The sequence below is a fragment of the Hemicordylus capensis genome, chromosome 9 (assembly GCF_027244095.1).
Source record: "Hemicordylus capensis ecotype Gifberg chromosome 9, rHemCap1.1.pri, whole genome shotgun sequence".
NCBI classification, from domain to species: Eukaryota; Metazoa; Chordata; class Lepidosauria; order Squamata; family Cordylidae; genus Hemicordylus; species Hemicordylus capensis.
This window is the reverse complement of record NC_069665.1, coordinates 16,488,380-16,511,544: the sequence shown is the minus strand read 5'-3', so window position 1 is coordinate 16,511,544 and position 23,165 is coordinate 16,488,380. Positions and strand designations below refer to the sequence as shown.

General features: G+C 44.5%; 2 protein-coding genes across 2 annotated transcripts in view; one reads left to right on the top strand and one right to left on the bottom strand.

Moving 5' to 3' along the window:
• DYNC1LI2 (dynein cytoplasmic 1 light intermediate chain 2) overlaps positions 1-15,343 on the top strand; it is a 32,691-nt gene extending 17,348 nt beyond the window's left edge. The window contains exons 5-13 of the mRNA XM_053271037.1: positions 491-654; positions 2,039-2,132; positions 2,782-2,917; positions 4,978-5,089; positions 6,453-6,512; positions 8,776-8,817; positions 9,798-9,915; positions 10,582-10,701; positions 12,039-15,343. Of these exons, the coding sequence (XP_053127012.1) occupies positions 491-654; positions 2,039-2,132; positions 2,782-2,917; positions 4,978-5,089; positions 6,453-6,512; positions 8,776-8,817; positions 9,798-9,915; positions 10,582-10,701; positions 12,039-12,145 (953 nt within the window). The 3' untranslated portion in view covers positions 12,146-15,343. The remainder of the gene's footprint in view (positions 1-490; positions 655-2,038; positions 2,133-2,781; positions 2,918-4,977; positions 5,090-6,452; positions 6,513-8,775; positions 8,818-9,797; positions 9,916-10,581; positions 10,702-12,038) is intronic.
• Positions 15,344-18,223: 2,880 nt separating this feature from the next.
• Positions 18,224-20,448, bottom strand: LOC128334322 (uncharacterized). Its single transcript, XM_053271009.1, has 3 exons — positions 20,298-20,448; positions 19,818-19,981; positions 18,224-19,523 (listed from the first exon to the last, which is right to left on the bottom strand). Exon 3 carries the CDS (start codon positions 19,126-19,128, stop codon positions 18,280-18,282), a length of 849 nt encoding a protein of 282 aa, XP_053126984.1. The 5' UTR covers positions 19,129-19,523; positions 19,818-19,981; positions 20,298-20,448; the 3' UTR covers positions 18,224-18,279.
• Between the last annotated feature and the right edge of the window lie 2,717 nt (positions 20,449-23,165).

The window sequence follows — 23,165 nt, the reverse complement described above, 5'->3', positions numbered from 1 at the left end:
TTGACCGATCCAGAGCAGGATGGAAGCCTGTTGGGGAGAGAGCTGGGGGAGGGGGGAGCACAGATGTTGCAGGATTATTGGTAAGTACTATTTGGTTTGTGGGAAATGCCCCCTCTGGGTGTTTAAAAACAATGCAGACAACGTAGGTTTTCTGTTTGAGAGTACTCATGCAGATTTCTGAGATGTGTGTTTGTCCTGTTCAATATGGAAGAGGGAGCATGCTCTGCTAAAGCTGTATCTGTTTACGATTCAGGCAGCTGCTTGTACCAGCTGAAAATAAATGACTCTGTACTGTAACTCCTCCAGAAATCATTTGGGCTAATCCATGTAAATGAATTGCAATAACTAAAGGCTGCCGATAACATCCATTTCTCTTATGGCAGGCCATTTAACTATGCAGCGATACTTATGCCACGTCCAGTACAATTGGTGTATCCTGGGTTGTAGTAAACGATCGATTTTATTTCATATGTATCATGTGCTTTCATAGTCGTGAAGGCTTTTCAAGAATATGTGGAGCCTGAAGAAGGCTATCAGGGATCACCACAAAGAAGAGGTCCTACGGGCCAAGATGATGAAAATGTTACTTTACCACTTGGAGACAATGTGCTAACTCACAACCTTGGAATCCCTGTGATAGTAGTTTGTACAAAGGTGAGTTTGAGCCTCTTGATGTGTCGGTGTGCATCATTTTAACCTGAAGGCAATACTCTGGGATTATGTGGGGGACCTTCATGTAAACAGCAGGAACTGTTTTGTTGGCAAAATGGTAGGAAGTAACTTTTCAAATAGCTGAAACTTTGTGTTTTGGGGAAAGATTTGGGTTTTGTTTTCTTTCCTGCTTTTTAAAAGTGAGTTGAGTTGAAAAAATTTCTGGTGTGAAAAACTTGATTAACAAGGGCATGTTGTGGTATCATGGTTTTCTTGTGGCCTTGATACACACATTGTGGGTGTTTATCATTCTCCATTCAAAAGGATATATTTGTTAAACTTGTGTGTGTGGTATGGAATCACTTGGATTTTAAAAGTATATCCCGGAAGGACATCAATCACAACCCCATGTCTGTCTTCTGTTTCTCCTCTGTGTTGTCCTAATTTTCAAGTTAATCCATAAAACATTGCTAATTTAAATTCAGAGTACAAGAAATCTGTTTATTGTGTAAAGCTATCCAGAGAACATATATGAGAATAAATGGAGGTAATGATATATATGAGGCATGAACATGCAAATTAAATATCTTTCCCAGTTTGCTTCAAAGCAAAGGTGTCTTGGAGTATGCGATATCTATAAACTTAAAATGCATCCATGCTTTTGTGATACTTTGAGAAAAGATGCTTAGTCTGCCCTACTTATGTTGTGTTCACTCTTTGGGCCGGTTCAGATGCACATGGCCCGCTACACGTGGTGAAGGTGGAGACACGCAGAGAATGTACCTGCAAGGACACACTGAGAACATGCCCACCCCTAGATCCTTGAAGGACATGCCGATGCATTCTCGGCATGTTCCTTAACTGGATGCTGCTAATGGCAACCCCTGCTAACTTAGCAAAGAGGCACCCTTCTAAGTGGTGATTCTCTTACATTTAGCAGGGGGAGAGCAACTGATCCTATCTAACCCCAACACAGTGTCCCACCAGTGGCTGCTGTTGGGGGTGTGCCTTCTATTTCTTTTTAGATTTTGAGCCCTTTGGGGACGGGAAACCACCTTATTTATTTTTCTGCATAAACTGTTTTGGAAATGTTTTGTTGACAAGCAGTATAGTGGTGGCGTGAGGGCTGTTTATCGGAATTGTCCCTCTGCATGCCCTGAGCAGGGCGGGCACATTCTCGGCGTGTTCCCGCCTGGATCATGGGTAGGGGGCCTGTGAGGGCCCAGTTCATCTCATCCAGCCCTCCGATAATTTGTGAAATGCATTTCCGAATAAAACGAAGTGCTTGGTTTGACCACTGATTATTATGCAAAGGCATGCCTGTTCTGCACATATTTTTTTGCACTTTCAAGCTTCCAGACGCTTGTGTGTTTGGGTTTCTTTTTAGTGTGACACAATGAGCATCCTAGAAAAGGAGCACGACTACAGGGAGGAGCACTTTGACTTCATTCAGTCGCACATCCGCAGATTCTGCTTACAATGTATCCTTTTCTCATTTGAGTGATGGGCTGAAAATGGAGGGCATGTCTTGCTTTAACTCATCATGTGAACGTACTTGCAAAGTTAGTATTTGCAAATTGTCTGGGAATTGCTGCTTCTCTTTAAACATGACATGTGTTTTTTGTCTTTACTGTGTGGCTTCCAAGTCAGCACTTCTCTCCCTGTTGCAGTGCATCTCTTTCCCCTTTATGTAAGAACATAGGAAGCTGCCTAATACCGAGACAGACCATTTAGCTTGGTATTGTCTTCACTGACTGGCAGTGGCTCTCCAAGGTTTCAGGCAGGAGTCTCTCCCAGCCCTACCTGGAGATGCTGCCAGGGATTTTGAACCAGGGACCTTCTGCATGCAAAGCAAAGTGAGCTATGGCCCTGCCCCCTTCTCTTTCTGCCCCCACCCCACATCCATTGTAGTCCATTAGGCATTAGCAAGCCTAGCCCATTTAATTGGATAGAGTTGCACTCTGGCCCCCTCCCATTGCAGTGCTTGCACGTAATGTTTGCTTTCTGAAAACTTTGCTCTGTTGAAAAGGAAAAAATAATAATTAGTGGATGTGATAATTGAATGAGTATTTAGTAATATCAGTTGATCTGAATGGCACACTTGGAGCTTTCCTTAAAAGAAGTGAACAGATGGAGCAGCGTTGATTTATACATCGGTTAAGGAGGAAAAGAACCTTGACTTGTTGTATAAGTACATTGTACATAAAACGTACGGCTTTCACTTTACCACACCTGCCTTAGTGGTAGAAAAGGATGCAGTTTTTATGTAAGTTGAAGATGCAAAGAAAGATGTACCGCTGCAATGTTTCTTTGTATTGCCCTATATATCTGCATTTTAAGGCTTTCAAAAGCCCCTTTAATTGGAATTTAAGATGAGAGAATGGTCATGGATAGGAGGCACTTTTCATATAGGCCAAGCAAAAATAAGATTGCAGCTTTTATGCCCCAGTCCTAATTATATTACCCAGACATAAGCTGCACTGACTGTTATGGTCCCCTTATTTCCAAATAAGAGCACTTGGGATTGCACCCTTATGGCCTGATCCTATTAGCTGCTTTGCTGAAGCAGCAGGTTGTAAGATTTAATGTGCAGATCTTATTACTGCTAGAAAGGGACAAGTGTCTCCTCTCATCAGTGCCACTATGACTTGAGGGACGTTGCAGTGGTGATTCTGAATCCAGTCTTGACAGATTTTCTCTGGAACTTGGAGCCAGTCCCACAATTTAGGGCCCCCGCAATGGACTCGACAAAATGACCAAACTTGGTGATGGACATTCTGAAGGGGAAGAGTAAATGGGCTTCTCTTTATCCCCTTTACGAGGGATGGTCCTGTAGCTATCCCTTAGAACAGTTACAGGGCTGACTGGAACAAATAAAAGGCTTTATTGAATAACTCTACCGCTCAGTATCCTAGTCTAGGTGCCATGGCTCCCTGGGGCCGAGGACTTGTCAAGCCTTGTTCTGAATGCCTGCATGTGTTGAGAGCGATGGCATTCCAGAGTATTGGTGCTGCTGCTCAAGTGGTGGTTGAGTTAGACCAATGCTGCCCTCCATGGCTTTTTGTGGGTGGTGCAAACATAAGATGGGGAGATCTGGTGATAACAAAGTGGGGGAGGTTGGATCTGTGGCAGGCATCAGAATGCACTTCTGTGCTTATAAGGCCACTTTACACTCTCTCTGTGTGTGTGTGTGTGTGTGAGTGTGCGCACCCACTTACACCCAAACAGTGTTCCCTCTAACAGGGATTCCCAGATGTTGCTGGCTACAACTCCCATAATCCCCAAGCAAAAGCCATTGCAGCTGGGGATTCTGGGCGTTGTAGTCAACAGCATCTAGGAATCTCTCTTAGAGAGAACACAGCACCCAAATATGAATGTGATAGACACATGGCTATCACAGATACACTTGCTTGAAAGCCAGAATTGGATACAGTTCCCTACTGAATGTCAGTTTGGTGGTGGGCCTGGAGTGCTGCTGCATGGTGTGCTGAGTTGGTCAGCCACAGAATCAAGCTGCTGACCTTTTCTGCCACTTTGCATTTCACAGGAATGCAAAGAGCTCTCTTGCTTTGTTGAGGATAGTTAAGTGTTTATATGGCTTAAAGAATGCTCCACATAATCTTTGTCACAATCACCTTTTCCCCTCTCTTTTCCTCTAATGTGGTGAAAAGGCAGAATGACCCAATGCTTTTAAAATGTGAGTATTTTGAAATGCAGGGCTGCACAACTTGACACACACACCCCAGCGGTTTTTGTACTACAGCTCCCATCATCCTCAGCTACCGTGGCCAATAGCCAGGGATTATGGGAGTTGTAGGCCAACATCTGCAGGAGGGCTGAAGTTGTGCAGCCTTGCTGTAAAAGAAACTCGGGACTCGAATAAAAATGATGATTAAAAAGTAACTATACAGTATCAACTTTCATGATGCTGCATTTCTGAAACATGGCTATTGGCTTGTTCTGTTTTTAAAATTTGTTCAGTCTGTTGCCTTTCATCCATATGTGACCTTCAAAAGGCAGTTTAACAAAATCTTGTAAAAGTATCCGTTTAATAAAAACATCAAACTGATAAAATCAGAAACCTGCCACAGTAAAAGCAGCAGTTTAAAGAGCTGGCAGATCAATCCAATAAATCCATTTGAAGGATGATCATGAGAGCACCAGGCAAGGCAGGTTTCCCTTGGAAGGGAGGTTCACAATAGAGGTACCATTCAGAAAAGGCCCCTCTCTAGTAGCCAGCCGCCCGACCTGACGATCTTAGCTCCCAGATGGGTTCAAGTGGGAGCTGAACTTCTGAACTTTACCTGGATCTCTTTTCACCTCTAGACCTGCCGGTTGGGACAACGAAAAGAAAATTGCAATTCTCCATGAAAACTTTGCGACAGTAAAACCTGAAGATGCGTATGAAGACTTCATTGTAAAGCCACCTGTAAGAAAGGTACAGCAGACTGGAAGCACACACCACTTTATCTTGCATGCAGGGCTACTAGTAACTCTTGCCCTGAGCATGGCAAGGATGTTAAGCCACTAACGCAACTCCATCAACTGGTGTCTTTCTTTGGTGTAGCTTCATGTGTTCCTTTCATGGGTGCAGTACTTTTGAGAGGATGCCCTGACGCAGGGTCCCTGAGGATAGATTAGACTAATACAGAGGGGCTTTTTAATCAAATGCAGCTCTTGATTCCTGATCAATAATACTTTGCAAAATTGCAATGGGGGAAGGAATGAAAAAGTTCAGTGAGCAACATTGTTCATAACTGAGAGGCATTGTGGCTGGGGGTGATGGGAAGTCCTAGCCCAACCGCATCTGGGGACCCAAGTTTGAGAACCCCTGAACTGCATAGTTAGAGAGAGAGAGTGTGTGTGTGTGCGCATGCACGCGCACACACACACACCCCACCTCCTAGCAGAGCAGCCCTCTTGCTGTCTAAGCAATTGTAGCACACATGCTACACTATAGTACACCAAGGGAAATAGGCAGCGTTGCCAGCCGAGCTGATGGCGCCCGATGTAAAAGAGCAAGCCAAGCCCCAGAGGAGGTGCTGTGTTTAGTGGGGTTGTATCTTTGCAGAGAGCAGTTTCCATCCCCAATTCCTGAAACCGGCACATCAGTAAGGAACTCATTTTAAAAGATCTGTTGTAATGCTTATCCAGTGTCCTGCCAGGGTGGTGGGAAAAACCACCCATCTTCCAAGCCGCCACCGCACCCCCTCAACCTTGGCAATCATGTCTTTAAGACACATAGAATGAATGCTGTCTCCTGTTGCATAAGGATTTATAGATTGGGGCACACATCCCACACTGACACTAAGAGGAGAGCTAGAGGGGTGAGGGCTGGGTCTCGATCTCCCTTCTACAGCCAGCCAGCCTGCCTGTTGTCAGGATGAGAAGGGAGCCCATGTGGCCAGAAGGTGCTACACATGCCCTGCTTTTTTGCCGCTCCCATGCCTATTTTAATGGCAATGCCAAATGCAGTGTGGTTGGGGTAAAGGTTTCTGGCTCTGCCTGCTGCAGGGTCTTCTCCCTGGAACCTCCCCACCCTCCAAGCGTCCCTGAAAATGTATAAACCATTTGTCTAGGGCGTCTGTTGCATAAAGTGTGACAAAGAGCATTACAAGCTCATCTTAACAGCTAGGTGGTAATTCTCCCAAATTATTAGGATACTCAAAGAGGATTAGTGGATAGGAGGACAGATAGCTTTCCTCATCCACTCCAAATATTTCTTTCAACTTGCTCTTTCTACTCTCAGTCATTATTTCTGTTTATAAAAATGTGTTTTTTCCCCATCCCTCTCTCATCAGTTAGTTCATGATAAAGAGCTCGCAGCAGAAGATGAACAAGTGTTTCTTACGAAGCAGCAGGTAAGAAAATGAAACTGTTGAGTTACTTATCTTATATCATATGTTTCATGTGATCAGATGTGTCCGTCCCCCCCGCCCCCCGAAGGTTAGAATGTTTTAAAGAATTGGTTTTTATAAATAGTCAGAGGTCAATATTTGGGCAGCAGGACACAACATACAGGATCCTTGGGAAGAAGGTTGGGGTGTAATGCTCTGAATTGGATATGCCATCCTCTGTGTTTATCCATGCCCAAAATGGAGGGGTTTACAGCATGAGCAATTATGTAATCTACACTACACATGTAAACTGGTTTTTACATTAGATCAGCTAATGTTCCCCACCCCCCAAGGATCTAGGAATTGCTGTTCCATGAAAGAGTCGTAAGAGTTATTTGGCAGTTAGAGTACTAGGACCCGTGTTCCCTCTAAGGCAGGCCTGCTCAACTTTGCGCCCCCCCCCCCCGCTATTTTTGGACTACAACTACTACAATCTCAAGCACAGTGGCCAATAGCCAGGAAATATGGGAGTTGTAGGCCAACATCTACAGGAGGGCGGAGCAGCCCTGCTCTAAGGTGTGCACGTGTGTGTGCATTCAAATGTTTTTTGATGTCCACTCAGTTAATTTTAGATCCCACTCAGGTTTAATCAGGAAGGTCCCACTCTGAATTCATGTGCCTGCGCATTGCCTTGATACTGCCACCCAGAACAAAACTCCTCTGCACACTCCTCCGGGGGGGGGGGGGAAGAGAACACTGATTGGGATGTGTTTAGTTCTTCGATGGGAAACTTACATTTAGACTAGCTTTGAGTTGTAGGGCAGACATCACACTAAACTGAGCATAACCATAGTTTTAGTGCAGGGGGTTCCCAAGAAATGTGGTACTCCACAGGTGCTGAACTGCAACTTCCAGCATCCCCAGCCACAATAAATTGTAGCTGGGGATGATGGGAAATGTAGTTCAGCAACATCTGGTGTAACACGTCTTGGGAACCCCTGGTTTAGTGTAACATCTTAATGGGCAAATGATAGCTGTGACTGTTGGTCTGCCACCAAGGACATTGGCTTGCTGAGCAGATGGCAAATGAAAACAGACAACCACTCTAACCTGTGATTTGCCTGTAGTGCTTTTGGAAGCTCAAACCATGATTGGGGTTCGAAACTATGGTTATCACAAACCATCTTTTGGCTTGATTTCAGCCTTGAGCCATAGTAATAATCACCAGGATCTGTGTCTTGAACCCTGTGGCTTGAGCACTATAACTCCCTGTACTCTGTGGATGAAAATTATATCTCATATGAGTAGCAGATGGAGACGTCACTGAACTTTTGTAGTTCCTTGGCTTCGAATTTGCATCTTGCCTAGTATTTTGAGGCAAGCCTTAGGATTTTACAACCACCAAGTTCTCTGGATCAGTTAAAATTTGAGCTGGGGAAGAAACTCAAAAGAACAGCCCTGTTGGATCAGGCCCAAGGCCTTTTTAGTCCCACATCCTGTTTCACACATTGGCCTACCAGATGCCTCTGAGAATCCAACAGGCAAGAGGTGAGGGCATGCCCTCTCTCTTGCTGTTGCTCCCCTGCAACTGGTATTTAGCAGGATCTGAGGCTGGTGGTGGTCTATAGCCACTAGACTAGTAGCGGTTGATAGACTTGTCCTCCGTGAATTTGTCTAAGCTCTTTTAAAGCCATCCAAGCTAGTTGACTATGTATCTATCTATTTAACATTTATATCCCACTCTTCCTCCAAGGAGCCCAGAGTGGTGTACTACATACTTGAGTTTCTCCTCACAACAACCCTGTGAAGTAGGTTAGGCTGAGAGAGAAGGGACTGGCCCAGAGTCACCCAGCTAGTATCATGGCTGAATGGGGATTTGAACTCGCGTCTCCTCGGTTCTAGTCCAGCACTCTAACCACTACACCATGCTGGCACACTGGACTTGACTCCTCCTTCCTACTCAACCACTCCCTGTCTCGCCCACTTGCTTACCATGCTGCTCTTATGGCAGCAGAAGGAAGGTCTCTTTCACCACCACCCCGCCCCAGGTGCCCACTGCTGCTGCAGTGCAAGCCAGGTGTCAGGAGTTCTCTCTGCTGATCTGAGGGGTTGGCTTAGTCCACTTTTTCTTTAACTTCGGTGCCCTCCAGTTGGTATCATTTGGTGGTGGTGGTGATGATAATGTTAAATGTAAATGAGAGCAACTTTACTATACACATTGACACTTGAATGACTCTTTATATACACACACACTCGCACACTCTTACAGGCTGTTGTTCTCTTTCAGTCTTACCTTGCCAAGCAGCCAGCCACACCGACAAGAGCTTCTGTGAGTATGCATTTGCAAGAAAGCTGCTTATGGTTTAAAATACAGACTGCATTCTCAGAGTCTGGGTGACTGAAACTAATGAAACCTTTTGTAGTATTCATTTTGAAAGTGCTTGGGGTATGGTGTGCAGTTTGGAAATGTGTTTGCAGTAATTGAGTATGTCTGGCTGTTCTTATGCGGTGTGGGAAAATATTATTTTTACCAAATCTGAAAGCATGGGGTGGGTGCTCTCAAAAACGGATTCCTGAAACTCGCTAACTCTTCTCAATGAAGCAATGATGGAGAGGGCCCAGACTAAGTCATGGGTTGCACCACTGAAATAAGTGAGACTTGACTGAAGTCTCATTAATTTCAGTGGGACTTAATCATAAGCCTGCCCACCAAATGCAGTTTCAAAGGAGGGGACTTATACTATAAGTTCCAGAGCTCTTGAAGTGATGTGGGCAGTTGGCTACAGAGAAACACAAGTGATCAACTCAAGTTTGGAGGGGAAATGTCAGAAGATTGAACACTCAAGAATCAAGAAACCAGACAAGCAGGTGGAGAAGAAGCCTGTTCTGAAGATGCTGGAAAACCACTTTAAATTGTTCGTGGAAACCCTAGAGTTGATGACCAGGCTAAACCAATGTGCAAACAGGCCAAATCTGGATTGGACACCACTTGTTGCTATTTAGCAGCAGCAGCAGAAGAAAGCAAACTCACATGGAGGACCAAACAGTATGCTTGAAGTCGCATCTAGTGCTTCATATATTTTACTAAGCCCTATGTAAAATAGTTTAGGAAAGTAGATTTCCACTTTTTTCCATCGATGCTGCTACTTATTTGATTTTCCTGTTTACCAAGAATGTCCCTCCTTCATCTGGGGAAGCACACTGATGCCGTTTGGAAATCTTCTAGCAAGCAAATACTTGGTGTATACTTCAGCAGTTGGACTGTGGTGTTCTTGGTTGTAAATTTCATTGTTGCCTTGTATTGGACAGGAATCTCCTGCAAGGGGGCCTTCTGGATCGCCAAGACCGCAGGGTAGACCAGGTCCTGCGAATGTTCCCAGTGCCTCGCCAATAGCATCCGTTAAGAAACCCGATCCAACTATTAAAAGTATGCATTGCCATTTACATAGCCTGTTACTTTGTCTTTCTCCCTGTCCCAAGAATTCTGAGCTCCTTATAAGAAGGGCAGATAGAAATGTAGCTAATATATTAACTGTTGGTTGGGGTACTCAGTGGGGGCTTAGAAGTCCTTGAGGAAGTTATCAGTGATGCAATACTTGTTCTTCTAAGAAATGTATACTATTTTAATTAACTGTGGCTCATTTTAATTAAAGCATAAAAATGGGGAAACTCTGGATCCCCCTTCAGATGTGACTGGATATGGAAGTTATGAGATGTAATACTTAGGAATAAACTCTCACAACAAATCTGAACCCAGCAAGGAAGACCAAAACCAAAACACTGTTTTATGGAAGAGTAGTTGTCAATTACTGTATTTATAGAAGAGCCAATAAATTGGGGGAAATGAATAGATCTTTTTTTTAATTCTTAAGACATTTCTGTTTAAATGAACAATAGTAAGAAATCAATATGTTGGCATGGAATTTCATTCTTTGTATCATCACTTGTTTTATTTACCCTCTCTCTCCACCCTGCTCCCATTTTCTTATATTGTATATTTTGAAAATCGGGGTGTTTTTAGTGTGCCAAAGCAGCTAATCTGTCCCAGTCCTGTTTGCATTAAATTGGACTGTCTCATTTTTATTTCATCTAGATAATGCAGCAAGTGAAGGCGTGCTGGCCAGCTTCTTCAACAGTCTACTGAGTAAAAAGACTGGCTCTCCTGGGAGTCCTGGTGCTGCGGGAGGAGTGCAGAGTACAGCCAAAAAATCAGGTACTGCAGAAAAAGCTAATGTAGAGTATTACTTTCTTTGCTTAGTCAGTGAGCATTTGGCTTAGCGCCACAGACAAATGCTTGAGCTTGTCTCTTGTTGAGCCAGTTCCTGTCCACATAATTCCACTCTGTCCCTTTTTCTTGGTGGGATGCTAGAATGTGGAGGAATACTGGGCTTTTAAGAGGGTGACGGAGAACGTGGTGGGAACTTGCTGTTTGCACAAATAGGATCTCCCAACAAGAGGCTGTAATGTATCTCCAATCCCTAATGGTAATGCTTCAGTCAGGGCTTTGTACTGCTGCCTGGGGCTTGCAGAAGCCTTGAGGGGAGACTTGGGGGGAGAACCCCTTTATCTATCTTCTCCTTCTAAAACCACCTCCCTCCTTTGCTGTCCGGTACAAAAGGATTTAGGTTCGGGGCTAGCTTTTATTTTTATTTTATTTGATTTGATTTTTATCTATCTATCAGTCAGATTTGGACAACCCCCTAAACTTTCATCTCTGGGTGGTTAACAATAACATGTTTTGTTAAAACGTACACAAAAATCTTAAAACAGTATAAACAGTCTAAAAATCAAAACAGATTTAAACTTTAAAATGTAAAAAGCTAAAGAAGCTTGGGTGAAGAGGTGGGTTTTCAAGTGCTTTTAAAAAACTGTCAGAGAGGATCATATTTCAGAAGAGAGTGCATTCCACAGTCTCCGGGCAGCAATCGAGAAGGCCCATCTCCGTGTGCCCACCAGACAACCTCAATGGACAGTGGGGCTCATAATGAAGAAGATGTTCTCTTAAATACCCAGGGCTTAAGCCATTTAGGGTTAGTTTATAACCTTAACACGGGGTATATTATTGCTATATATTGGAATGAGGGAGGTTTCTGGTAAGCAGGAAAGGAGAAAGCAGTCTTTCTCCTTTTCCCTCTTCCCGAAACCTCCCTATATAGTAGGGCTGCTCAGGTTCAGCTCTCCAGCTGTTCGAACTTCAGCTTCCAGCGTACCCAGCCACAGTGGCCAGTAGTCAAGGATTATGGGAGTTGTAGGCCATCTGCAGGAGGGCTGAAGGAATCGTGCTATATAGCATGAAGAAGGAAGTTCTTTATTTTCACAACATGCATGCACACACAGCCACCCCAAAGCTACTATAAGGAGCTTGAGCAAGCCAAATATTATCATCGTCGTCCTCCTCCTCCTCGCCCCCACTGACACCCTCAACATGCCATGCTAGCTGAAAGTGACGTGATATGCTTGTTTCTTGTCAAGTTGCTTTTTTAACCAAGTTTGTTATCTGAATAAATAATGTGTATGCCCAAAGAACAACCTTTCTCTTACTTTTTTTAGGGCAAAAAACTGTTTTGACGAATGTTCAAGAAGAACTGGATAGAATGACTCGCAAGCCAGACTCTATGGTAACAGCAAACTCCTCTCCAACAGAGAATGAAGCTTGATAATGCTTAAAACACGCATATGTAAATGACCAAATAACTATGTACATTGATAAGACCAGGAGCTCTCTGCTGTGGCAGATCCTATAAATTTTCTTGGGGCAGGGGGAAATGAAATTTAACCTTCATTGGCTTGTCCCAGTATCAAGTGCACATTCGGGAATTTTTGCATATAAAATTCCTCTGTTTTAAGATAACCATTTTAGAGTTTAAATAGGGCAATTATCTTGATTGGGGTGGCAAACAAGATGCAGCTGCAGTTCTTAGGAAGAGCACAGAGAAACAAGATGAGGAATTTCTGTTGGAAAGTCACTAGCGGCTGCTGGCACTAAGGAAGAAATGAAGCCCCTTTTCCAAGTTTACTGAAGCTGGCCATTCAAAACATACTTGTGCTTGGAAAGAATCTGGTGTAACGGGATGTTGGTTAGATGAAGAATGCTAAAAGCTGCATTAAACAGGGAAAAGCAAGAAGCAGCTCAGTAGAGGAGAAAAGCATGTTGGACAGACTGGAGACAAGCAGTGTTAATAAACCTGTGTTGAACATAGATCAGATAATCACTGTTTAAAAACAAAAGCCTTTTCAGTTGGAGAGTGCTCAGAACGTAAGCTGAGCATCATGGGAATTTTTCTTGTTATACATTGCTCTTTTTTATTATTTTAACATGGAGATGCATCAAATGTGGTGGATGCCCTTTTTGTCATAGCTGACACAGGGAGAAATTTGCTTAGACCAAGTGCCTGGCACAGCGAGAGATGTGTCCTTAGAAGGTGCTTGAACCTCTTGTGCACTGTAGTACAAACAGTCTCTGTTTGACTTTATTTTAAAACTCAGTAACTTTTGACAGTTGTGTTGAATTTTGAATCCTGTTTTCTGATAGCTTCTGCCTTGGATCCTGTTCCCCCCCCCCACCACCACCACCAAATACCAACCTTCTGGCCTGTTGAGAGTAATGAGTGACACATACCACTTTCCCATAATGAAAGTGTTGCAAAATACTAATCCTCCTTTTTAAAAATTGTAGTTCAGAGTTAACTGCAAAACTAAAAACTGAATTCTGCCTTAAGGTTTTAAAAAAACCTGTGATGGTTTTCTGGTAGACTTCCAAGAATCTTACTCTGAATCACAGACCGCTGTAGAGTTTTGTAGGTTTACACGGATAAATGTACCGTAGAACTTCTTAATGGCTCCATTGCACCTGTGTCTTACCCTCTGTAGCCTTTTCAACCGGGAAAGAAGGCTTTATTTATGGTTGTCCCTCATTGCTTTTTGGATTTAGTACCCATGGCTACTTCGAACTACAGTTCTATGAAAGACTCCCACAGTTACTGAAATGGCACTTTTGAGTTTCTGTACGGTCTGTTGGACAGAGAACACTATGTTATAGCACCAAACATGTTTGTATTCAACACACAGAAGGGAAAAGAACCACCGTAATGAATTATGCAGAGTTTACTTTTATTGATATGGAGTTGTGTGTGGTGCTAAATCTTGTTTCTGAATAGAACACCCCTAATATTTATATATATCTATATATATATTGTGAGATATACAGAATGAATTGACCACTAACACAGTACTGGATGTAATTGCAAGGCCTATGTTGCATAAAGAGGCTGTCTCTCATTGTTTTTGTAAGTTTGTCTAACATTATCTAGAAAGCGAAGAGTATTTACTTGCATTAACATAAAAGCATGTTTACTTGTGCCAGTTTTGTGTCTCTTCCATATTTTTTTAAAAAACATTTTTATGAGTTTCAGAACCTTGGTTACATCCACAGTTGCCTAGATTTTAAGTGGAACGGTTTTGGCTGGAGGACCTGGTGTGTGGTTCTTCTGCCTATGAGAATCTGGCAGACAATTTGCCAGATGCAGGTTTTGAAAACCAAACCAAACCTGGAGCCTTGTAGCCACCCCAGCAGCTGTGAGTTACATCCTGTCCTTGTGGCCTTGAGCTTTCATGTACTGCAATGCAGTGGCAGAGTTTAGTGCCATGTATGCACACCTACTGAGCTGGCCTCTTGAGATGGTAACTTCATGCTGGGTTCTAGCTGAGGGAACTTCACCTCTTATCACTACTACCACCACCACCACCACCACTGTGCCACGTTGGTTGACTGCACATAGCCTAGAATCAGCCTTATGATGAGCTGACAAGTCTAGAGCTGATTTTGGCCATGTGGAGATTTCATTTGGCTTTAGGGAATGAAATCTTGGAAGCAACGAAAGCAAGTTAGATGAGCAAGCTTTTCATGATACAATGTGGCTCCAGTGCACAACCGCCTGTTTCTATTAACATTCTTGTCATACATGCTGATACTCTCTAGCATTGTGTACCAATATTGTGTACAAGTGGCTAGGCTACTGAAGTTTTTTTTTTCCTTTTTCATAAAATGAAAGTTAGATCTGTTGGAAATGAGCAAAAGCCAACCATGTACCACTTGCCTATTGTGCAAAAGGATGTTTGGATCCAATAGACTTGAAATCTACCCCTCCCACCCCAAATTTCTCTTTGCAAGTGAATGCTCCTAGTTCTCAAAGGAAGAAAAAAACCTGTAAGTCATGTCATGTATGGTTGCCAAAGCCTAGCAACTTTGGAAAGCTGCACAGTTGTCTTTTTCTGGTGTTCTTGAGCATTGGAACCAAAGGCCAAATTGCAAACAGCCTTTATGTTTTTAAAAATACAATTAATTTTATTTTTAGGACACTTGTCTGGTAGACTGTTAAAATTATTACATGGCTATATTTATAATACAGTTTAGTGATTGCATCTACTGTTCATGTTTAAACTAAAGTAATAACCGATTCAACTTGAAAAGATGGCAAATATAAAAGGTTAAGGATTGGCCCTCCATCAAAATGCTATGGTTATGCTGCTTGAGTCTTTTTTAAGTTTGCACTTTTTATTGGCATTTTAAAACTTGTTTAAACTGAACAGAACTTGTATTTAATTTAATTTAACTACATTGAAAGTGACTGAACTTAATCATATCCATGCTGTAAATGAAAGTTCACTCTCCTGTATTACTAAGTTTATTGATGTTTTTAACTTCCAATGGGACTGCAGATGTATCCAACACCAACCTTTTAGTCCAGTTGTATGGCTTTAACCAGGTGCAGTCATGTGGAATCTTGCTTTCTAGTACTGGCAAAAATGAGGACATGTCTTTAATTAATGGCTTCAATAAACACAAACCAAGACTGCTTTCCAGTGTGGTCTCATTCTTTGCAGCACATGGAGTTTCTAGAATGGTTTTGAAGCAGAAGGGGATTCTAGACTGTTGTTTTGGAGCAGGAGTCCCATTTGACACATGGGAGCTTAGGGAGTACAGCTTTGTTTGTGTGGAAGTTTTACCCTCACCACGATCTGCCATGCTGAGTCACATGACTAGCGAGCTACCTTGGCAGTCTAAGAAGAGTGGTCAGCCATATGCAGCATATGTTATAAGAGCATTGTATGAGAGCCATACTGGATCTAAGCTTTATCTAACTCAACAACCCTTCTCCCACAGTGGCCAACCAGATGGCACCAGCAAGCCACAAGCAGGCATGAAGGCAAGAGCCCTCCTCTGTTCTGTGTCCCCAGCATTTGATATTCAGAGAGATACTACTCCCAAATATGGAAGCTCCATTTAGGTATCACCTGGAAATAAGCTATCTATGTGGTTGCTAAGAGTCGACACTGGATTTAGCTATCATGGCTATCTGCTGCAAATCTCCTGATTCTAGCTAGTAGCTACCAATGAGTCCTATAACCATTTTTTAAAAAATCACTTTAATGGGGGAAAATTGCTGGAAGCTATTCCAGTTTTCTGTGACAAGGACTCTCGCATGTTCATCTGCATTACTGTATGTGAAGAATTTTGTTTGTTTGTTTCAATCCGTCTTCCTGTTGCTCTCAGTAGTTGACCTTGAGGCTTTTGTTTGGAGTGACTTTCCTTAGCTGCCTAAGAATTTTTAAAAAAATAAGTTTGTGTTCCTCTTTCCAAGCTTTTCTAGCTAAAAATCCCCAGCAGTTGAAACCTTTGCAAGAATTATCCATTCTAGGAAATATGTTTCTGTTATGGTTCTGTGGCTGCCCACTTCAAGCTTTCCTGTGTCACTGCTGGTATGCATTTAATTGCTGTCCCACAGAACTGTAAAGATTTTTCTCTACCATAGAAAGTCACATTTGGCACATCAAGAAGCATCTTATTCAAAGAGCTGGTGCTTTATTTATTTTTTTCACCAGACAGCTGTTAGCAAAGTGACAGCTCCTATAAAATGGGTTTGAAAGGTGCACTTCTGAAACAAGTGGGGGTTTTTTTGGGCATAAATATAGGTAATATGATATGAAATTTAGATATGGAGCCATATGCTTGTGAGGTTTCAAAAAAGTACATCTTTCACTGGACTTGCCACTCGGCTAATAGGAGTGTAGCACTACCTAATGACAGACTGAAGGTATTGCAATGCAGTTTACTTGAAACGTGCCAAAACTGGATCGAAGCAGAACCACTTGGTGAATCCAAAGGGGGAAAATGTGTTAAATTTCTGGTGTCTTCCTGGTCTGTGACTGAAATAAATATTTCTTATAATGTAAGATTCTGGTGCAGTTTGGAGGTGGGGTGAGGGGTATATCTGTTGCAATGTCTTTAACAGACCTTATCGACTCTTGCTTTACCACTACTGTCCACCCATTTACTGTGCTACTTGGATTGTATTTCAAAATGTGGTGGTGTTAGTTTTCAAAGTGGTTTACACAGGGGATTGTGGGGGTGGGGGGACTGTTCCCTGTCCCTGAAGGGCTCACAAGCGACACAGAACATAGGAAGCTGCCTTCTACCGAGACAGACTATTGGTCCATCTAGCTCAGTATTGTGTGCACAGACTGGCAGCGGCTTCTCCAAGGTTGCAGGCAGGAGTCTCTCCCAGCCCTATCTGGGAGAAGCCAGGGAGGGAACTTGAAACCTAGATGCTCTTGCCAGAGCAGCCCCATCCCGTATTGCTTTTTCTACAGTGCTCACATGTGGTCTCCCATTCAAATACAAGCCAGGATGGACCTTGCTTAGCAAAGGGGACATGCTTGCTGCCACAAGACCAGCAACAGCTATTGGAGGGAAACTGTGCTGAAGTTGCATAGGGACAACTGTTTTCCCCTTGCTAAATAAACAGCTAAAGGTAAAGTGTGCTGTCAAGCCAATTTCGACTCCTGGCGCCCACAGAGCCCTGTGGTTTTCTTTTGGTGGAATACAGGAGGGGTTTACCATTGCCTCGTCCCATGCAGTATGAGATGATTAGGCCCTGGGTATTTGAGAACGTCTTTGCCATGAGCCCTACCACCTGTTAAGATCATCTGGAGAGAGTTTTCTGTGGTTGCTACCAACTCATCTGGCGGCAACTTGGGAACAGGCCTTCTCCATTGCTGCCCCTGAACTTTGGAATGCGCTCCCTGTTGAAATAAGAGCCTCCCCATCTCTGGCAACTTTTAAAAAGGCACTGAAGACATATTTATTCACTCAGGCTTTTGATTAGATTTATAGTTGTAAAACATTTTTTAATACTGGGTTTTAAATGTTTTAAATGATTTTAATTTTTAATTTATTTCATGTTTTAAAAGATTTTAATTGTAAGCCGCCCAGAGACGCAGGTTTTGGGCAGTATAGAAATATTTTACATAAATATAAAGATCACCACTATCAGAGGTATTTCTTTGCCCAGCTAGTGCAGGCAGAATAGGCTTCTGCTCTCACACCGCGACCGGGGTGGGTCGCGGATGCCTAAACCACCTTTTGTAATACCGTGTGGCCAATTGCTGCTTGAGGATCATAGAAGGAAGGAATTTTATAATGCTTAACAAAAGGGGATGAGGACGACCAAGTGGCCACCTTACAAATCTCTTCCAGGGGAGCCGTTGCCGAGAAGGCAGCCGAGGTAGACTCACTCCTGGTCGATTGAGCTGTGATACTCGGTGGTACCTCCAACTGCAGAGACTCGTAGGCCAATGCAATCGTAGCTCTCAGCCACCTCACTAGGGAATCTTTACACACCTTAGAGCCCAGCTTCGAGGGCAAAAAAGAAACAAATAATGAATCAGACTTCTGAAAAACTTTAATCCGTTTAATGTAGATGCGGAGGGTCCTCCGTACATCTAATGTGTGCTAAGCGTGTTCCTTAGGATGGCGGGGATTCGGACAAAAATAAGGTAACACAAGCTCCTGACTTCTGTGAAAAACCGTGTTCACCTTAGGTAAGAATGTAGGGTCTAGTTTCATAGCTACTGACTCTTTTTGGAAAATACAGAGTTCATCCCGTACTGAAAGAGCCGCCAGCTCAGAGACACGTCTGGCTGACGTAACAGCAACAAGGAACAAAACTTTAAAGGACATGAGTCTCAAGGGCACCTTCCACATAGGCTTGAAGGGAGTCTTAGTAAGAGCATTCAGAACTTTGTTCAAATCCCACGAGGGAAATCTATGAATTGGAGGAGGACCCAAGTTAACTGCCCCCTTCAAGAAACGCTGAATGTCCGGGTGCAAAGAATGAGACTCCTTGGTGGAAATGATTAAAACTGAAGCTAACGCCGATGTCTGTCGCCTCAACTTGCTGGGGCATAGACCCTTTTTGACTCCTGCTTGTAAAAAACCAAGAACAGCTGGCACTCCTGCTTGTAAGGGATCCACCCCAGACTTGCGCATCCAGGAACAAAAGGTGGACCATGTAACCTGATGAATTCTAGTCGTCGAAGGACGCCTAGCTGCCAGAATTGTGTCCTGGACCTGCAATCCAGGCAGGCAATCATCAGTCCCAGAATGTGTGCTAAGTGCATTAGTGGGGCTCTTGCTTTGTGTAAATAAGGCCTGATAGCCAAGGAAATTTTTTCCTCTCCTTTCCTTTGGCAGGCTGACTGTCGCCTCCTTCAATTTGAACCGAACACCTAGGTGCAACAACACCTGAGACGGTTGAAGGTGACTCTTGACCATGTTGATTATGAAGCCATGTTCCTCCATGATTCGAATTGTGTGTTCTACATCTTTCTCTGCTTGGGGTGCTGAGCTTGCGCGGATCAAAATGTCGTCTAGTAAGGGTATGCGTGGATGCCCTGCACCCTGACATGAACAATGATTGCCACCATCAGCTTTGTGAAAACTCTCGGCGCTGAAGACAAGCCGAACGGGAGAGCCCTGTACTGGAAGAACGTGCGGCCGTAGGCAAACCTGAGAAAACGACGGAATTTCGGGTGGATTGGGACGTGCAGATAAGCTTCGGATAAGTCGAGCAATGCCAGCCAGTCCCCAGGGAGGATCGCTGACTTGATGGTTCGGAACGATTCCATCCGAAAGGGTCTCTTCCGTACATACCGATTTAGCCTTTTTAGATCCAGTACTGCCCTCCAGATGTCGTCCTTTTTTGGTACAAGGAATAGCAGAGAAAACACACCGTCGGGATTTGGGGATACCGGAACCGATTCTATAGCATGAATGTCCAACAGATGTTGAATGGCATTTTGCATCAATTCCCTCTTCGAGGGGTCTCTTGACATTGGGGTTTTGAAGAAGAAGTTGGGAGGAGCCTTGAAAAACTCTATGCGATATCCCTGGGTAACTGTCTGAACTACCCAGCGATCTGAAGTTGTGTCCCCCCATGTCCGGGCGAAAGCCCATAACCTGCCCCCAACTGGAGGCGACTCATTGCTTACGGTTACGGCGATCCTGTGGGAGGCCGAAGGAACCTCTTCTCTTGCGTGTACCTCTAGGCTTGGAGTTCCAGGATTGACGCCAAGGCTGTCTGTACTGGGTCCCTTGAAAATCTCTGTCTCTAAATCTGTCCCGGTATCCGGAAGAACCCTGCCAGCCGAAGGATCTGTAGGGGCGAAAGGAACTTTGAAAACCAGTTCCTCCCCTAAAGGGTCTTCTCACGTCCCTGCGCCCCACAGGCATAGCTTTTTTCTTATCTTGAGTTTCCACTAAGACTGGCTCAAGGGATTCCCTGAAAAGTTTAGTGCCTCTAAAAGGGGTGGATGCCAGAGCCAACTTAGACTTGGCATCAACTTTCTAGTGTTTCAACCACAAACCCCTACGAACTGCCACGTTCGCCGCCATGGACCTGGCTGCGTGTTGTAAACAATCTAGGCTAGAATCTGCCATAAGGGCGGATGCTCTGGCTATTTTATTCAAACCTTGTCGCAGCTTGGTATTCTCTGGTGGAACCAGTTTTGCCAATTCTTTGGTCCACAAAATGTCGCTCTTGCAAAGACTGAGTTGGTCGACGCCGCTCGGATGACCATCGCCGAGGCCTCGTGACCCTTCCGCAATAAGTGGTCAGTCTTCTTTTCCTCTGGCGACTTCAGGAACTCCTCGCCTTCCTTATTTACCAGAGCCCTGGTCACCAACTGGGCCATGGGGGCATCCACGACAGGTACTGCTAGCATAGACATGATGTCAGGAGGTAAAGTGTATAATTTTTTAGGAAAGTGCAGGGCAGGCTTTGAAGCCGCTGGAACCCCACATTCTGCCAGCATAACTTATTTGAAAAGGGAGGGAAAAGGCACTGTGGCCGGGGATACAGAGGTTGATGGAAAAACTTCCTGGTCTAGGCCAGCCACAGGTTTGGCCCCTGTCTCACTGGAGACATCCTTAATTGCCCTTTTAGCCTTTGCCAACAAAATTTCAAATTCAGCCATGGAGAAAAGCCTGGACATAGTGGACTTATCTGCTGGAGTCTGCTCATCAGAGAGCTCCCCCTCCTCTTTCTCAGACTCATCTGAACTTGACCTGTGTCCCGCGGGTCCCTGAATTGTTGAGTACAACTAGGAGGCAAACATGTCCCCCTTGCAATGTGGTTCTCTATCATGGTACTCCCTTGAATGCCCTGTGATGATATCGGGACCTCTGTAACAGCAGTGGTGACCGCAGTCACTGCATAAGCCTTCTCATGAGAAAAAGCCCCTTCTGCAAGGTTAGGACATTTAGGACACAGAATGGCCTCCTCTTCAGAGGAAGACACATCACATAACCTCTGATGGCACCGCTTCCTCACGTTCCTGGCCAACCAAACGCATTCCCCCACAGGAATGGACTGCCTGAGCAGGCTGGAGCCCGGGGACGACGAAAAAGATGGCCACTGGCCCCTGCGGGGAGACGCTAAGGGGGCGGATGTCTCCTGAGACTTATCTGCATGTCCTCCAGGTATAGACCCCCCTGGGCACGGCTGTGCCCAAAGAGGAGAAACCACGGCCAAACATTGTTTCTGAACAAAGGCACTTAGCCAGGAGAGCTCCTTAGCCGTTATTTGCTCGCCGCCCGGGCCCACAGTGCCCATCAGCCCCGCTCCCACCAAAACACTCACCACCGCTGGGCTATATGAAGAAGTCAATTCTGCGGTAACCGTGCCCTCTGGTTGTGCCCTGGCGGGTGCTGTAAACCCAGGCTGCCCAGACGTAGCCGTAAGCACCGCCTGAGCCAAATCTGACTGCTGCGTAGCCAGCGCTGGAGAAAATGGCAGGCGCAACTTTGGCGGGAAAAACGGGCTGCTCTTTACCCGGCTGCTGGTTCCGCACAGCCCGAATCTGGAGCCTTTCGCTCAGGGGCGTTTTGGCCAAGGTGCTTATCTTTGTCTTTTTCTTCTTTTTCTGTTTAATACCATCCGCCCTTTTCAATTGCTTCGATTTTTTTAGCACCTTAGAATGCCCCGTTTGCAGCCGCATGGACTCGCTTCCCCCCCTGTTAACGGGGTTGATAGCGCTGGCACGACATTTCCCACTCCCTCCCCAGTTCCCGAAGGGGCTATTGGGGTCTCCCTAGGAGCATCCGAAAGAGGGCCCTCTGACAGGGAACCTCTGAGCATGTCGCCTGTATGAGCGATTTTCATAGCTTTAGACTTGATAACGTGCGATGGCGGGGGGGACGGGACGAATACCCACTCAACCAATAGCAGAGGAACAACAGAGGAGCAGCAAATAAACAATCAGGGTCATACAAAAAACTCACGAGACAGGGTGGCTGACAAAGGGAATGCAAGCAACCCCCTTGCACACAGTAGAAAGGAAAGCAAGCTGAGGTCCAAGAACAACGACGAAGCTGTACTGTCCGGAGCAAGACAGGACCAGAACTGGGTATAATGGGGCAGATCAGAGGGAGTAGAGGACGTGCTCGTTTTTCATTGGCCCTGTCTCGGAGCATGCAGAGCTTGACAACCCATCACGTGATGGATGCCCTCCCCATACCTTGGAAAAAGGCATCATCTCATACTGCCTGTGAGGAGGCAGTGATAAACTCCTCCTGTAGTCTACCAAAGACAACCACAGGGCTCTGTGGTCGCCAGGAGTCGGCACCAACTTGACGACACACTTTATAGAAAAGAAGAAAAAAGAAGGTTCTTCAGGTGACACAGCCTTGGATTCCTCTCAACTGACAGTGCCCAACTCAGCTTTGCCTTGCTTTGTTGTGACTTCTGCTTTCATTTTACCCAGCCTTAAGGGCTTCTTTCTCTTTTTAACTTTGTTCCAATATTCATCAGCTTACTAGTCATGGATTTTCACACCCAGGTTTTAATGTAGACAACATATATTTAGATTTGTGGCTTAGCTTTATTCATGTTCTGCTGTTGATCTCTGCTCAGTTATGCGTTAAATGTTCTTTCCCCCACCTGCCCATGAACATCTCTTTATGTTCTCATTTGTTTCCAATTGAGGGAGCTGGAGTGTACCGTTTTCCAAGATCTCACATAGAAGAAGGAGAAAACCAGGAGGTAAACAAGCTGTTGTGCGAGCAGCTCAAGTTTGCTTTTATGTTTGCCTTACTCTCTCTAGAAATATGACATGGTGAAAAAAGAATTGTGGCCTCAACCTCAATAATGAATTTGGAGTCAGTCATACAATTTGATGCTTAGACAGTGTGCTCGGTTCTTAGAAGAGCATATAGCAAAACTGAAGCAGGCTTGCAAAACGTAGCTACCTGTAACCTTCCCCCAACCCCCCGCCACCCCACAAGGGCAGATAATGTGCAAATGCCTCTGTTAATACTTATTAGAAACAGCATTGCCAAAC